The sequence below is a fragment of the Gossypium hirsutum genome, chromosome D09 (genome assembly GCF_007990345.1).
Source record: "Gossypium hirsutum isolate 1008001.06 chromosome D09, Gossypium_hirsutum_v2.1, whole genome shotgun sequence".
In the NCBI taxonomy this organism is placed as follows: domain Eukaryota; kingdom Viridiplantae; phylum Streptophyta; class Magnoliopsida; order Malvales; family Malvaceae; genus Gossypium; species Gossypium hirsutum.
The window spans coordinates 3559184-3576678 of NC_053445.1; the positions used below are offsets into that span (position 1 = coordinate 3559184).

The 17495-nt window shown below is 31.1% G+C and overlaps 2 protein-coding genes across 2 annotated transcripts; both read right to left on the reverse strand.

Annotated features, from left to right (window-relative positions):
• Nucleotides 1-3400: 3400 nt before the first annotated feature.
• LOC121221197 (E3 ubiquitin-protein ligase MPSR1) lies at nucleotides 3401-3925 on the reverse strand. Its single transcript, XM_041101843.1, has one exon. It carries the CDS (start codon nucleotides 3923-3925, stop codon nucleotides 3401-3403), a length of 525 nt encoding a protein of 174 aa, XP_040957777.1.
• Nucleotides 3926-9637: 5712 nt separating this feature from the next.
• Nucleotides 9638-10162, reverse strand: LOC107890448 (E3 ubiquitin-protein ligase MPSR1). The gene has a single exon (XM_041101844.1). The coding sequence runs from the start codon at nucleotides 10160-10162 to the stop codon at nucleotides 9638-9640; it is 525 nt and encodes a 174-aa protein (XP_040957778.1).
• Between the last annotated feature and the right edge of the window lie 7333 nt (nucleotides 10163-17495).

Here is a 17495-nt window from a genome sequence, read left to right on the forward strand (position 1 = left end):
TTAAAAGTATTTTAAAATTAAAAATTAAAAAATAAAAATAAAAAAATATATTTATTATATTCGGGCCGGGTTGGGCTGGGCCTGGGCCAAAAAAGTGGTGCCCGAGGCCCGGCCCATTTTTTTAAATTGGCCTTATTTTTTTGCCCAAGCCCATATTTTGGGCCTATATTTTTACCCGAACCCTCCCATATTTCGGGCGGGCCATCGGGCCGGGCCAGGCCGCCTGGCCCATGGACAGGTCTAACTGTTACTGTCAAAGGGCTCAAGCCTAAATTGATTTTGTTTTTTTAATAATGGGATTACACACTGAGTTTTCATAAACTCACCCCGTTTTTAACCTTTCAGGTAATACCCAGCGTTAGCCGGTTTGGAGCTGCGAGGGACTCGAAGAGGGCCACACAACTGCACAAGTTTTATTCTGTTTTGCTTAATTACTTAAGCAATTTAGTTTTCATTCAGGTTGTAATAAGGCTTCTTTTAATTTATGGTTTTTAATTTAGGATTTGATGTGATTGTAATTTATATCTGCTAGAAGTAGATCACGGTTTCCAAAATAATAACTGTTTTCTAACACTACATTTTCGCACCTCAATCTTTAAACATCACGTTTTCGTAAATCAGTTACTTTTAAATTAAGCTTCCACAAAAATAAGGTTTTGAAGGTAATAACTTTTTATTAAACCTCGATTGAAAATAAACAAACGCAAACTGAGGTTTTGTACAAGTTTTAAATGGCAAGAAGTTGAAATTTCAAGAAGGGTTTTTAATGAAAACATGGTTTTCAAAAAACTCTTCAATGTGACATGCCAGATTCGGGCCTAACTTCTAGGCCAAGTTTGGGGTGTTACATAAACGGTTGTTGGTTGGTGTGGAGTCTTGAGAATAAAGATTCACGAACTGATTGGATGTAATTCATGTTATTGTTAGTTAATCGTGGGACCCAATGTGACATGATTGATGAATGTGAGAATGATTGTAGCAGCGAAAAAATGTTTTTCAAAGTTTTAATACAATATGCCTACATCATACTGCATTCTTGATATGTTGCTGAAATGAAAATATTTGCCTAATACAAAGATAGTAATTAGTGAATCTTTATTGTTTTTCAGTCCAAATATGTCTCCTACTCCTCTTATTAGCATTCTTACTGAGAATAAATTGAATGGAATAACTTTCGAGAATGGAAATGGAACTTCCTAATAATTCTCAACTGTGAGAAACACAAATTTGTCATTAACGAACCATGCCCACCTGAAGCTCAAGCCAAAGCGAGAAATCGCTGGAGAGATTCAGACTCGATTGCTCAATGTTATATGTTAGAGAGCATGAGTATGTCCAAAAAACAAGTTTGGAAAATGCAGCGGAAAATAAGTTTAAAGAAAAATCAGAGTTTAATTTTTTTTTCAAAAAAAAAACTTGGTTGTGGTATCTAAAGTAATAAACACTTAATCAAAATTGTACATTTTCAATTCGTCTAGGATGAACACTTCAACCGATTAATATTCTTCGCTATCCTCAAGCTCACGTCTATCAAGTGTGGGCTCGCTTCAAATCAAAAACATTTCCATAAAATTACCTATGGGGCAATTTCATAATTTATCTAAACTTTTGAGTCAAGTTGTAAATAAGAAAAATATTTCTAAAAAACTTTTGGGATAATTCCGCTAACTTGGTACAACCTTGACGGTTTGCATTTGAATTAATGAGAAGAAAATATGAAAGCAAAGAATTAGAGAAATAGATCGCATGTATCATTATCCGTAATGAATGTGTTTTCTCACTATGAGAAAGAGATGATTTAGAGATTAAATTAATATCCTCGAATTATTATTTAATTGATTGTAATTAAATAATTAAAGTTTGAAGTAAAAATTAAGTAATTAGTCATCATAATTTTGTTGAAAAATATAATTAAATTTATTTATCCATTGATTCTTGTACTGTAAAATCATAATGAGTGTAACGGAATTAGAATTGGGTTGATGAGAAAATAATTTAATTGGAAAAATTAATTAATTTTATTTTAATTAATTAAATAAATGATATTTTGGGAATAGAAATTTGTTTATTGGATTGGTTAAATTATGTGAATTGGTTAAAGGTCCAGATAACACTTATAATTGTACCCAATACATGAGGTAGGTCCAATGGCACATCCTACATAACATGGTTGACAACCCTAGCTCCTAAAGTAAGGGGACGGTACCGCTACCCATAACCTATTCTAGTAAAGTTGGGTTTGGATGGACAGTGCGTTTACCTACTGTTAGTGTAAAAACAGCATTGACAGTGATTAGATAATGTAGTGATATTGTAATGTGAGACCAAAAGTAAGCTAAACGCACTGTACCTCACCCCACCGCCCATCCAAACCCACCCTAAGGGATAAATGTACTTTCTATTAAAATATTATCATTTTGCTTTTTCTTATTCAACTAAGGCTCTTGTGTTTTTCTCTATAAATAGAGACCATGTGCTAGGTCAAACAATACTATACTAAGCATCAATACTCTGTCAAAATTTAGTGAGATTTATTTTCCAAATAAATTCTTACTTTGAAAGAGTTTTTTTATTGGTTTATAGCTCATTGAGTTATTATGTTTATCGATTCACAAGTAACATACTCATGTTAGTCAAAATAAGCCAAGGTTCACAAATAACAAAGAAGATCATGTTAGTCAAAAGTCAAGAAATAACACAATCCACCTATTCTAAAATAAAAGTTTGATTTTGGTAAAAATTTTATTGTATAAATAACACAATTACTCGAGTTTAAAAAGAATTAATTGTCTATTACGCAACAAAATTATTTTCTAAATCGAATTTTTTCAATAAAGTGAACTAATGAAAAGTACATGAAATGACTATGAAATGCTTAAAGAGCCCTTGAAAGGTGATAATGATAATAGAGAATAATAAGATATTGTAAAGTGAAATGTGCTGATAAGTATATCTTTTAAAGTGATTGTATAAATTCTTAAATATTTATTTGCTTATTGAAGTGAATTGTCCTCATAAACATAGTGAAATGGATTAGCATATGTGCTATGGTTGGGTTGCAGTTTCAGTGCAATGAGTGTAGGATGTTTGATAGAATTTTTAAAGGAATAAGTGTTTATGATAAATGTTAACTGAAACTCATAATATTAAAAGTGATGGAAGTAAATGTATCAAAAAGTGAATACTGGAATTATTAATAATGAAATTAGGGAATAAAAACTTAATTTTGAAGTGATTGAAAATTCACTGACAATAAAAGTAAAGCTTGTATTGGAATTGGATGATCTTAGAAGACTTTTATTTTGAATAACAATAAATTAATATCTTTTTTATTTATTTACAATTTACTCCCTTCTTAAACGGTAAAATATATAATACAATTCAAGAAAAAAAATTTGCGTCAATTGCAATCCGTGCTTTGATTGGAAGACCTATCATCATCAACTCGATCCGAATCAGGTTGACGGGAAGCCCGACCCGAACCCATCATACCCATCATGCTAGCCAAGCTAGCAAATGCAAGAACCGATTGTAAAAATTCCAAACCATTGATCTCTCCACCCTCCATTCTTCGCCGGCCACCATCACCCTCACCACCTTCTATTTCAGCCGTCTCAGGCGGCATCATGAAGCGACAAACCGGGCATAACCCATGGATCAACAACCACTTCTCAATACAGCCCGAATGAAACACATGCTTACATGGCATCTCCCTTGCTTCTTCTTCAACTTCAAACTCTTCCAAACAAATACAACAATCTTTGCCACTCTCTTCCACTTTTATCCTTTGCATTGCTTCTATGGAAGCTTTAGAAGCCGGCGCCGGCCCAGGTTTATTATCGCTGACGGCTCCAACGCCACCGATCTGGAAAACAACGTAAACTACAGGACGAGGTTGTTGGGTCTGGGTAGGAGCTTCCGCCATATTAACTAGGAAAAAAGAAGTTTTTTTTTTCCCCTTTTTTTGACCAGGAAAAACCAGAGAAACTTGAAAGAATCTGAAGAAGAAGAAGAGAGAAAATTTTGAATTTGAATAAAAATGAGGGGGAAAGAGGAGATTTTTATAGAGGGAATCGAAAAAGGCAGATCTGGAACATTCGGGAACAATGTAGATTCCAGGATGTTCGATGATTTCGTATGAAATTACGTAAAATAGATTCTAGAAGTTTCTATTTTATTAATATATTTTATCTGAAATTTCTTTTGACAGAATGTATTTTATATCTTAATTGGTAAAACAGAAAAGGTTTATATATCCAAAAGTTCCTGTACTATTTTGAAATTTAAAATTTAGTCCATATATTTTAATTTTTCTGTACTTTTTTTAGTTAAAAATCTTGGTCCTTCCATTTAATTTTTCCATTAAAGTTAACAGTGTTAAAAGTAAAATAATTCTTTTAGCTCTCAACATTTATAATTTTTTTTGTCAATTTGGTCTTTGCCATTTAAAAGTACATAAAATCTTTTAAATTTTTTTTATGTTTTAATTAGAAAAACATAAAAATTTAAAAAATATATTTTAAAAAAATCAAGAAAAATAAAAACTCTTTAAATTTAAAAAAAATATGAAATATAAAAATTCAACGTTATCTAAACTGGACCGAACTAGTTAATGGGACTAAGAACTGGTTGGGGTATCGACCCGACGAGAGATAATAAAACCGGTTGACTTGCAAACCAATACAAACTAGTTGAACTAAACTAAACAAATTAGTTGAATCAATTTCGAACTAGTTTGACCAATTGGTTCTCAGGACGATTGATTCAAAAAAAAAACAAATTATGAAAAATAAAAATTATAAAAATTGATTTAGCTGTTAGGTCAACTTGATTTTTAGCCCGCTTAATTAGTTTGTACCGATTCGTGGGTCAATCACTATTTTACCTCTTATTGGATTGATACCCTAGTTGATTCTTGATTCAATTAGTCTAGTTAGGTTTAAATAACATTGAATTTTGGAATTTTTATAATTTTAAAATAATATTTTTAAAAATATTTTTTTATTTTTTCAATTTTCAATTTTATATAGAAATTGTAAATTTAAAATATTTTGTTTAAAATACAAAATAAATTTTAATGTTTAAAATGATGTAGTTTTAAAGGGTGTGGAAAATTTGGTAAAAAAAATGCAAATGTTTAGGGTTAAAAAAAAATTAAAAGCTTTAAAGACCGATTCACCTGCGAACCCCAGTAAATATATTTTAGAATCTAATAACTGCGTAAATTTATAGATTGCCTTTCGATTTTCTGATGTATTAGAAAATAAGATAAGTTTGTAATAAAAACATCTTTATCGTCTTAGTTTAAAATACGACTATATTAATAATTGCCTAATTAAAGTGGTCCCTGGACAATTGGATAATTATGTAAATTCTTAACAAATGATTTACTCAGAATACATCATCTATTTTAATCCTACAGATTTTTTAATACTATCATAAATTTAGTACATACATTACAATTATGAGAATTTAACTTTTTAGATAATACATTAAACTTTACTTCTGACAATCTTACCTCATATATTTATATCTTTAATAAACTTTTAAATCGATTAATTATTATATTAATGATTTTATCATTTTATATATATATTTATTACTTCTAAGATTTATCACATTTACAAATAAAGAAAATATTTTGTGATATTTATAAATAAGATTTGTAATTACTTTTATTAAATAAATTTATATAATAAATAAAAACGTTTAGATTTTATAGTGAGTTATTTTACATTTAATTTATTGTTTTTTATTATAAAAAAAAAGTAAAATATATAAAATATATTATTTTAGTTTGAAACAGAAATTTTAAATTATTTATATAAAAAATGTTATATTCATATGTAAAATTTTATAATAATACATTTATATAATCTAATATTATATTTACATTAATAATATATATTATTTATGGACTACTATGGTCAATTTATCGACCATTAAGAAAAGAAGAAGAAATCTCCAAAAAAAAAAAAAGGAAAAGAATAAAAAAAGACAATTAATATTTTTATCCCTTAAGAAAGTGTAGTATTAATTTTTAATGTATCTCTTTTTAAGGATTAACGGTTAAAAAAATTTCAATAAAAAATAATAATAATTAGGACATGGTGAAAAATTTGCACTCAAGTGAGTCTTTATTGACAAATAAAAATATTTAATTTAGCCCCTCCATTAATAGAAAAGTTTGACTGTTAATAAACATTGATGTGGCTAATGAAAGTAATGAGAAACTAATACATGACATTCCTTGTAGATGTATGTATTTTAGAAGATAAAATCTAAAAAAATTATAAAAATGTATGTCCAAAATGAATTTGGACAATTTATTGTCCACGTTCATTTAAATATGGACATTAATTTATGTAGATTCATTCTAGATATGATTGTAACACCTCAAATTCGGCCTAGACATAAACACCGAATGTTGAGGAATTACATTAACTTTTTTAAAAACTTCTGATTTAATCAAACCCAGTGTCCGTTTTAAAAATATAAATTTTGGTACAACTCTCACAAATGTTTTTAAAAAAAACTTATGTTCGAAAACAACTATTTTGTACCCAGAATTTGATTCTGAAATCACGCATTTTGAAAGTATTATCTCCGAAAAATCGTTTTCAGTACAAAAGCAAATGTTCGTCTTAAACTATTTTTTATTTACAAAAAAGAATTCTTAAACAATTACTTAATTTTGTGACAGAAAACTTCCAGAGGTTTAGTTGAAAATTGAGTTTCAATTTGTTAAGCTTGAATGATGTCGCGGTTTAATGTTAAAATGCCGAAAACCGAAAAATGAAACACAAACCAAAAACTTAGCCAACACAGAATTACAGTCCCAAAAGTCCAAAATAGTTAATCACGAAAACCACCTTATTTTAATTAACTGAGAAATAGTGTGAGTTCCCGTAATCCATCCAACTTTAAACTTATTAATTACCTGAAAAGTTAGAAATAAAATAAATGGGTGAGCTGTAAAACCCAGTGTATAATGAAATTCAAACATATAACACATATCACAATATACGAATCTGATTATCACAAAGAATTTCATTACGAACAATTAAGTAGAATTGATAATGCATGATTATATTAATGCAATATTTTTCAAAAATCATAATGTAGAATTTTTAGAAAACTTTCTACCCAATCAAATCACACCAACAGATAGTTGTGGACATTGCCACCAGAATTGTAGTTAAAACTGCCAAATCAAATATTTGTGGTCAAGCCATTATATCGCAACCAAGCTACCAGGATAGAAGTATGTGGTTAAACCACCAAATAGTGCAAATCATTAAACTGTCAGAAACTTCCTTCATACCATATTATCCAAACCCCATGCAATGTGACATGGCATGCAAACACAAAAACAAAATGATAAGCATGTTAAACACGCATTCATAAAACCAGTAAGCATGCGATTACATGCTTTGCAAACAGATATATCACAAACCCAATAGAACCAAATTAGTTTTGCCATAACGTCACATGCATGGTCATATAGCAGATTTAGAGAAATACAAAATATCATATCCAGACATCATTTCCTCATAAACAAACCTAGCAGAATAGATACATGCCATCAGAATTAACAGTAGTCAGATCATGCGTACTTAATTCACATACCTTAATCATATCACCTACGGTAGCATATCAACAAATATAATGTTTTCACGTCTTATTTATGCAATATGGACCTTACGGAGAGTCTAAATACATATTACGGGTCAAAACGGGCCTAGCTAAAAATTTTTAAAAAATGGGTCCACATGCCCGTGTGGCTTACACGGCCCAATTAACCCAGCCTATGTGACACACACGGTCTAGCATACAGTCGTGTGACATCGACAGAATACATTTCGACTTTTTTCCATTCGTTGTTTTTTTCGAGTTTTCAGTTACACACTTGAACATTTCTGAAATACGACATTACGACACACTTCCAAACCCTAAAATCATCGTTTAAGACGGACTAATTAGCAACAAAATATGAATTCAAATCACTAATTTGGCCACGAACGAATAAACATTCGACCTTAACACCAAGAAATAACCCATTGGGCACTTGATCACTTACCTAAACAATAACGACAATCCTAAAACAAACCTCCTATCTTACCATAAAAAATGACATGCGACACGCGAGCTTCTCCTAACAGTATACCAAAACCATCAATTAGATCAAAACTCACAAACATACACACACTTCCACATGAACAAGAACAACAACACTTTCTAATAGTAAACAAAAACTACTTACGAAGAAAAAAAATACCATACTAAGCAGAAGCATTTTAATCACAAACGTCTAGAAATGAAAAAGATAAAGGTACAATGATACAACAAAGGCAAGGCAAGTAACAAAAGGAAAAGAAAATGAGAGAAAAGAAAAACGTTAGAAAGAAAAAAAAAACAGAAAGAATAGGGAGTTGGGACTTAAAGCTATTAATTATCCCACATCCCACATCCCCAATAACTCCCACTAAAACTATTAATTATCCCTATCAGATTTCCCCAGAGTTAAAGCAAAAATAATTTTAACTTTGCACACACAAGACTCAAACAAAACCTTTAGGTAAGCTAAAGCCTTACCACTAAACTAATAAGTTCATTCTTGTTATCAAATAAGCAAAAATGATTTATAAATCAGATGTCCAAAGATAGGAGTTTAGGCAAAAATAACAAAAAAAATAATGAAAATAATTCGAACTTAAAACCTCTCATACACAAACACAACACTTAACCACTGAATCAAATTATCTTTCTTGACATAATTTTCAAAAATTTAACTAAAAAGCCAAACGTAATCACTCATGATTTCACAAACTCAATTTCTTCTAATTCGATTTTTATGGTGCAACAATAATTTTTTAAACATTTAAAAAAATTATAAAGATTTAGTGATTATAAATTATTATTAAAAATTCTAAAAAATATATTAAAAGGTCATTGTTGATGGTTGTGGTGTGATGATTAACAGCTCACTTGGTTGCAAGACGGAGAGTCGGTGATGGTTAGAAGATATTTTTGGGCTTAATTGGTATAGAAAAGGAGTAAGAATAAAAGACAAAAGAAGGATGATGATGATGAGAGGGAGACTCCCTTTTTGGATGGGTGTTGGCTTATAAACTTAGATCTTAGAGTGCCACATATCATTCGACTATAGATGATTAAAAGTGGTAAAGTCAATTGGTTTGATAGGGTAGTTCTCAAAAAGAGAAATTCCCTAGAAGTATTCTCAAGGTGTAAGGTACAACAATCATAAAACTCGTAAAATAATTATAAAAAAAATGACTAGTGGATCATACTTGTATGCTTTTCTTCTAATTGTTTCATTTCAATCCACTATGATCTAAATATGATTTTTTTTATTTTTTATTAGTTTAATTTTTTAATTCATATTCACATAATAACAAACAAACACCAATATAAATATATATTAACTTAGATGATAAATACAAATTCAAATAGCAACTTGATCCAAAAAATAAATTAATTACCAATTAAGTATTTTTATACAAAATGAAGAAGCAAACTAAATAAATTAATAAATACTTTTTTTTACTTATTTCCAATTTAGTTGGTTTAAAACAAATAATATTTCTTTAGTTACAACTCAGAACAAAAATTGGTGTCAATTGCAATCTGTGTTTTGATGGGAAGGCGTATCATCATCAACTCGACCCGAATTAGGTTGACGGGAAGCCCGACCCGAACCCATCATACCCATCATGCTAGCCAAGCTAGCAAATGCAAAAACCGATTGTGAAAATTCCAAACCATTGATCTCTCCACCCTCCATTCTTCGCCGGCCACCATCACCCTCACCACCTTCTATTTCAGCCGTCTCAGGCGGCATCATGAAGCGACAAACCGGGCATAACCCATGGATCAACAACCACTTCTCAATACAACCCGAATGAAACACATGCTTACATGGCATCTCCCTTGCTTCTTCTTCAACTTCAAACTCTTCCAAACAAATACAACAATCTTTGCCACTCTCTTCCACTTCTATCCTTTGCATTGCTTCTATGGAAGCTTTAGAAGCCGGCGCCGGCCCAGGTTTATTATCGCTGACGGCTCCAACGCCACCGATCTGGAAAACAACGTAAACTACAGGACGAGGTTGTTGGGTCTGGGTAGGAGCTTCCGCCATATTAACTAGGAAAAAAGAAGTTCTTTTTCCCCTTTTTTTGACCAGGAAAAACCAGAGAAACTTGAAAGAATCTGAAGAAGAAGAAGAGAGAAAATTTTGAATTGAATAAAAATGAGGGGGAAAGAGGAGATTTTTATAGTGGGAATCGAAAAAGGCAGATCTGGAACATTCGGGAACAATTTAGATTCCAGGATGTTCGACGATTTCGTCTGAAATTACGTAAAATAGATTCTAGAAGTTTCTATTTTATTAATATATTTTATCTGAAATTTCTTTTGACAGAATGTATTTTATATCTTAATTGGTAAAACAGAAAAGGTTTATAAAGTTACTCTACTCTTTTAAAATTCAAAATTTTATACTTTAGACATTTAATTTTATATTTTTTATTTAAAAATTTTGGATCCTTCATCTAATTTTTTCATTAAAATTAACAGTATTAAAGGTAAAATAATTTTTTAGTTATTAATATTTACAATTTTTTGTCAATTTGATTCTTACCATTTAGAAATACATCAAAATTTTTTAAAAATTATTATTTTTGTTTTAACTAGAAGAACATAAAAATTTAAAAATATATTTGAAAAAATTAAGAAAAAAAACCTCTTTAAAATTCATAAAATAAAAAATATTTTAAAATATAAAAAATACCAAAATTCAATATTATCTAAATTGGACTAGGCTAACTAATGGGACCAGGACCAAGAACCGGTTGGAGTATTAGTCTGGCAAGAGGTAACAAAACTGATTGACTCATAAATCACTACAGACTAGTTTAATTGATTTCGAATTAGTCTAACCAATTGGTTCCCAGAACGATTGGTTCAAAACAAATAAATTATAAAAAATAAAATATTAGAAATTACAAAATCAATTCAGTTGCTAATTCAACTTGATTTTTAGCTCAGTTTAATCAGTTTGTACCGATTTACGAGTCAACAGTGTTTTATCTCTTATCGAGCTGATACCTCAGTTAGTTCTTGATCCAATCGGTTCAATTAGGTTTCAATACCATTGGATTTTAAATTTTTTATAATTTTAAAATATTAAAAAAAATCTTTTTGTTTTTTTATTTTATTTAAAAAATTATAAATTTAATTTTTTTGTTTAAAATGTGAAAAAGGTTAATTTTTAAAATTTATCTACTTTTAAATGATATGGACAAAATTGATAAAAAATTTAAAATGTTGAGGGCTAAAAAGGTTTAAAAACTTTAAAAACCAATTGACTCGCGAATCGATATTGACTGGTTGAATTAGACTAAAAATTAATTGAACTGACACCTGAACCAATTTTTTAAAATTTTATTTTTTAATAATTTATTTGCTTTTAAACTGATCAAACCTATGGTTCTGAGAACCAATTGGTCAGTTCGAAATTGATTCAACCAATATTTAACTCGATTCAACTAGTGTGTACAAGTTCACGGGTCAATCAATTTTTTAACTATCACTAGACCGATACCTCAATCGGTTCCTGATCAGATTGGCCGGTCCGATTTAGATAACATTTAATTTTAATTTTTTATATTTTTGAAGTCATTTTAATTTTTTATATTTTTGAATTTTTAAGGAGTTCTTTTTATAATTTTTATTTAAAAAATTAAAATTTTATGTTTTTTATTTAAAATATAAAAAAATTTAAAAATTATGTACCTTTAAAAAGGTAGGGACCGACAAAAAAATAGAAATATTGGGGTTTAAAAAGTTATTTTACCTTTGGCATGGTCAACTCTAACGATAAAATTAAATTGAGGATCAAGATTTTTAAATAAAAAATATTGGAACTCAATGCCTCAAAATTATAAGGACTAATTTTTAAATTTTAAAAATTGAAGGACCTTTGACATATTTAATCCAACAAGAGAAATATATGTTAAGTTAAATTAACTGTATAAAGAAAGAAAGAAAAATACCATTTGTCTTCATCTTCTTCACCTAATTGTATAAAGAAAAAAAGAAAACCCTCTTGGAAGCTTCAGCGTTCGACCTTTAAATTATAAGTTCAATTTAGTTTATTTTCTTGTAATTTTTATATTTTTTAGGTCCTGGGAGCTTGATTTAGCTAACCTGTGTACTAATTAGTAAATCTGTTAAAGTTTACAAAAATTGCCATTTTTGAATCTTGAAGCTTTTGGTACTAAATTGTTAGATTTCTATAAATATATGTATTAGAGGACTGAAGAAGCATGAATTTGAGATCGATTTCAAAATCAAAGCTCAAATTTGAAAGTTATAGTAATTTCAGTTTTAGGGACTAAATTGAATAAAATAAGAAATTTTAAGGAACTTTTGTAAAATAAAAATAAAAATGTCATATGAATTAAATTGAAAGTCATAAAGTATTTGGAATTAATAAACTGCAATAAATTATAGTATAGATCAAGAATTGAATCTAGTGGAGGATAACTGGGGAAAAAGGAAAAATTATCGAATAGTCCCTACAATTTAACTTGTAACACCCCTAACCCATCTCCGTTGCTGAATTTGGGTCACAGAGTATTACAATAAAATTTTAAAACATTTACATCACTTACAAACAAATATACAATTATAATTACAAATAATCAACTCATATTCCATTTATAACAAACATACACTTACGGGCTTTAAACCGAGTTTACAGGGCCCTAAAAATAGTTTGGAAACATTTTGAGGTCAATTCGAAACAAAAACGAAAAATTAGGAAAAAGTTGAAAATTTTGGACACAGGGGTCACACGGCCATATGGCCAGGCAGTGTGATACAACCCAGACTGTGCGGACATTCGAAGTTCAGACACACGACCGTGTCCCAGCCCATATGTATATTCAAATTAAAGTCACATGGTCATGTCGCAGGCCTTGTGCCTGTCCATGTGTGCATTCGATGTTGGGTCACACAGCCGTGTCGCTGGCAATCTCTCAAACTATGTGACAAATTGTTTCAAGATACACAGCCGTGCCATGGGTTGTGTTCCAGACCGTGTGAAACCTGCACCTAAAGACAATAAGAAACATGACCATGTGAATAGGCCATGTGTGATACACGGCTGTGTGAATAGACCGTGTGTACCACAATTTGCTTCAAAAACAAGGTAAACTTTACACCTAGCTTGGCCATCAATCCAAACCCCTAACTAACCTTAAAATATCACCAAATACACTTTAAACAAGTCAAAACATACCAAAATATAACAACCTAAATGACCAACTAATGCGCTCTCATTGACACCACATTCCATACATGTAATAATATGCAACGTCTTCCACCAAAACACCCATATATACACCTAAAAATCAATAAGCATCAATAATGTTTACCACATTAAACTATACAACAATCCAAGCTACTTAACTTATAAAATACACATCCAAAGGGTTAAACTCATAAGACAAACATATACTAGAAACACAAAATTATACACACTTTTTCATGCCATTTTTAACTAAAATTCATGCCCTTTTTAACTCAAATTCATGTAGTTTCAGTAAAATTCTTATCGAAAAATATATAATAACTATAAAATAATTAAATTGAACTCAAATTATGAACATTTTTAAATTTATATCAAATTTTGATTATTTTTGACAGATTTGCACAAAGGGCGAAAAACGGCTCGGCAGTCACTATTAGAAGCGCAAAATCGAGAAGCAAATTTGAAGCATCAAGGAGAATTAATTTTTGTAACACCCTAAACCCGACCCAAATGTTATGGTCGGATCTAGCGATGTCACATGATAGGGTGTTTGAAAACCGTGTCGACGCATTAAAACCATTTCTATCGAATTCCTTATCTTAATATCTTATTAGTTCCAAAATTGTGTTGCTCATTTAATCGATAGTTTCAAAACATTATTCGTTTGCGGAAGCTTTTAAAATAGATTAAAAAATCGTGAATTTAGGAAAAACATTTGTTTATTTTGAAAACCGAGGTTTCCTACTACTAGCAATTGTAATCCATAAGGTAAAGATAATTAAAACCCAAAACCAAAGTCCAAAAGTCCAATTACAACTCAAAAACTTAACCAGTAAAAATAGAATAGAAATAAAACCAATTATCATAAATATGGGTTAAAAACCATGAAAGTCCAAAACTGTGGTCACCACTGAGTCCTCCGTTGCACCGATCCATCTCGATCTGGGGATTACCTATGCATATTTAAACAAAAGGGGCGAGTTTACAAAAACTCAGTGTGTAATCCTACAGAAAACAAACAATAGCAAATCACAATGCACAGTTAAAGCAGTCTTGGGCCTAAGCCCTTTTTCAGTATCAGTAACAGTTTGGGCCTTAGCCCATCTCAGTATAATATCAAATATGCAGTAGGGCCTTAGCCCATCACAGTATCAGTAGCAGTCATGCAGTATTCAGTAACAAAGTCCTACCCAACCAGCCTCTACACGCCATCTCCGTCCAACCCTACACTCCATGTGGGGATCAAATCAACCCACCCATCCCTACACTCCAGGTAGTACCGAATATAGCACAAAATAGTCATTTGTAGCTGAGCTGCTAGTATGTTAGGCTTAAGAGCCTTTCAGTACACTTCCTCCAAATATAATTAACCCAACCCCATGCAATGCAACATACAAGTCATGCATGCTATCTCAGGACATCAGTACATATAACCAGTTCAGTATACAAGCATACTATCATTATTCTCAACACATATATAAATCAAACAGCCAGTTCGTACAATTAGGGGTCTAAGTGATCCTTACGGACCCTACAGTAGGTTCACAGTCGACTTGGGCGACCCGCGCAACCTTAGCAATCAATTCAGTGAAAATGGCCTCACACGCCCATGTGGTCTGCCCGTGTGGCCCCACATGCTTGTGTTGCCCACTCAGCCCAAATTGACCTTGGCCGCGTGGTCCATTTTTAATGTAACCCGTGCTAGCTAAATATTCATATATGTTTTCACTATTTACTTATATGTTCCTTCCAAAATGTCTACTTGAGTCACTGTTACTAAATTATTTATATCTTAAGTTACAAAATTCCAAATTAAGGTTTTCTTGATGTCCTTGAAACTAGACTGAAATACCTTTCTACCATAAAAATTTTAGAGTTTTTAGTTCAGCCAATAAGTACAATAATATCTTCAATCTTACCCCTGTTCTGCTGTCTGACAGCTTTGACCTTTCTTTGCTAAAAATTAATTATCTCTTAGTACAAAATTTGGGTGATGTTACCATTTGTTTCTATTGAAAATAGACTCATTAATAATTTAAACATGTAAATTTTAAATCCTAATTATTTTTCTCTATTTTTTGATGATTTTCCAAATTTAGAACAGGGGAACCCAAATTCATTCTAACCTTGTCTCACAAAACTTATTATATCTCATGATTTACAATTCCATTACTTAAACTGTTTCTTCTATCAGAACCTAGACTAAATGAGATTTAATTCCATATTTTTTCATTCTATAATTCGATTTCCACAATTTATGGTGATTTTTCAAATTTAGCCTACTGCTATTGTCCAAACAACAAGCAATTTCAGCTTTTCGCCGAATCCCATTTTCTGCGTTTCGGGTACACACTTGGTTTTGTTTGATGCTAAAACAGTCCCCGAGCACTCCAAATCCTATAATTGAACAAACAACACTAATTTAATCTCACATAACGTGATCCCAAATCAAACTCGTATCGAGGTTTTAACCCATAAACGATTAAACCTTACCTTCAACTGATGAATAGTAATTCCCACACAAACTAAGACTTCGATTGGTGATTACGAGCCTTTGAATCCTCCCTTAATTGGCATAAGCAAAACACTTCAAAAGAAAGTTAACAAACAAAGACAAATCACTTATCTAAAACTTACCGAACAGTCGTAGACAAACGTGGAGTGACATGAGGCAGAGTGGGGAAAGAAAAATCAAAAAGATAAATGGTGAAAGAGAGTAGAAATTCGGCAGCAATGAAGAGAAAAACGACAAAATGATGGAGGGATTTTGGGGAAAGTAAAAAAAAAAAGAAAAAAAGATGAACAGAATATTTGATAGCCACCCCAATCCCTTATTTCTCTCCATCAAACTCCCCACTAAATCCACTATCTCAAACTCTCCTGGACGCACGAGCAAAAATAATGCCCACACCAAGATTTGAGCACAAGACCTCCTTCACACCAACACTCCACTTATCCACCAGACCCATTCTGTTAATTATTTGCCAACTTTTACTTAAAAGCCTACTGACTAAAGATAGGACTTATTTATAAAAATACCAAAATTTTCCCAAGTCCTGGCTTGAACTTGGGACCTCCCAAACACACCCAGAACACATAACCACTAAAGTAGACAGATATTTAGTGTCACACATTCACAATACCCAAAATTAAATTTTTGGGGCATTACAATTTTCAGCCTAAGACGGTCCAAATTATGTGTATTAATTTATAACATAATTAATTTTAATTTTAATCCAATTTAATTATGAAAAGTGACCTAGTTTAGCTGAACTGAGAAAACCGATCCAACCGAGCACTGGGCAGCCCAAAACCATCTCACATGCTGACCTAATCAGCTTGTTTGGCTGATTATTTGGCTTGCAAAATGACCCTTGAAGACTCCTTCAATTTGCATTCAAACCCCTCTACCATTCATGCCTTTTAAGATTTGCCCCTACCTAAAAATAGCATGTTTGAAAGTTTCAAACATGCCACATGTGTGGCCGGCCATAGGGGGAGTCTTTGGCTGCTGATTTTGGCTATTTTTAGCAGTCTTCTCAACCTATAAATAGCCCCCTTGGCTGTTCACTTCAAACACAGCTCAAAACCATTCATTATTCACTTCTCTCTCACTTTTCTCTCTTCATTGATCTTTATTTTCTTCTCCTATTCCTTTGCCAATTTTACCTCTTGAAAAAGAGTCATTCAACCACCATTTGGAGCAACATTCAAGTGTTCATGGAAGCCTCGGTTTAACAAGAACAAGCAGAGAAGGAGGAGCAGAACAAACTAGTCAAGCCTCGAAGAAACACCGAATTTGATTCTTGTTCCTTATCCTTTTAATTTTATTGTTGTTGTTATGAATATGTCTATGAATATTTGTGATGTTGATATGTTTAATTTAATTAATATGACTTGAATTTAATTCGTGTTAGGTTGATTGCATTTCATTTACTTGAGTTATTAAAATTGTGTTTGTATTGTTATTGGCCTTAATAAGATGTTTGGTTAAGTAAAACCATGACTAAGTTATTCTTGCATTACAATTGTAAGGTAACTAATGAATTAATTATTTAAACGGATTGAAATTGTAATTAAATGACACGATACTTAATCAGTGCATATTTAATCATCTAAGGTAGCTGAGGGTTAAATTAGCAACAGTATCTAACGA

Bases quoted from the DNA above. Each gene is read 5' to 3' on its own strand.
- LOC107890448 (XM_041101844.1), bottom strand. From the start codon at position 10,162: ATGGCGGAAGCTCCTACCCAGACCCAACAACCTCGTCCTGTAGTTTAC.
- LOC121221197 (XM_041101843.1), bottom strand. From the start codon at position 3,925: ATGGCGGAAGCTCCTACCCAGACCCAACAACCTCGTCCTGTAGTTTAC.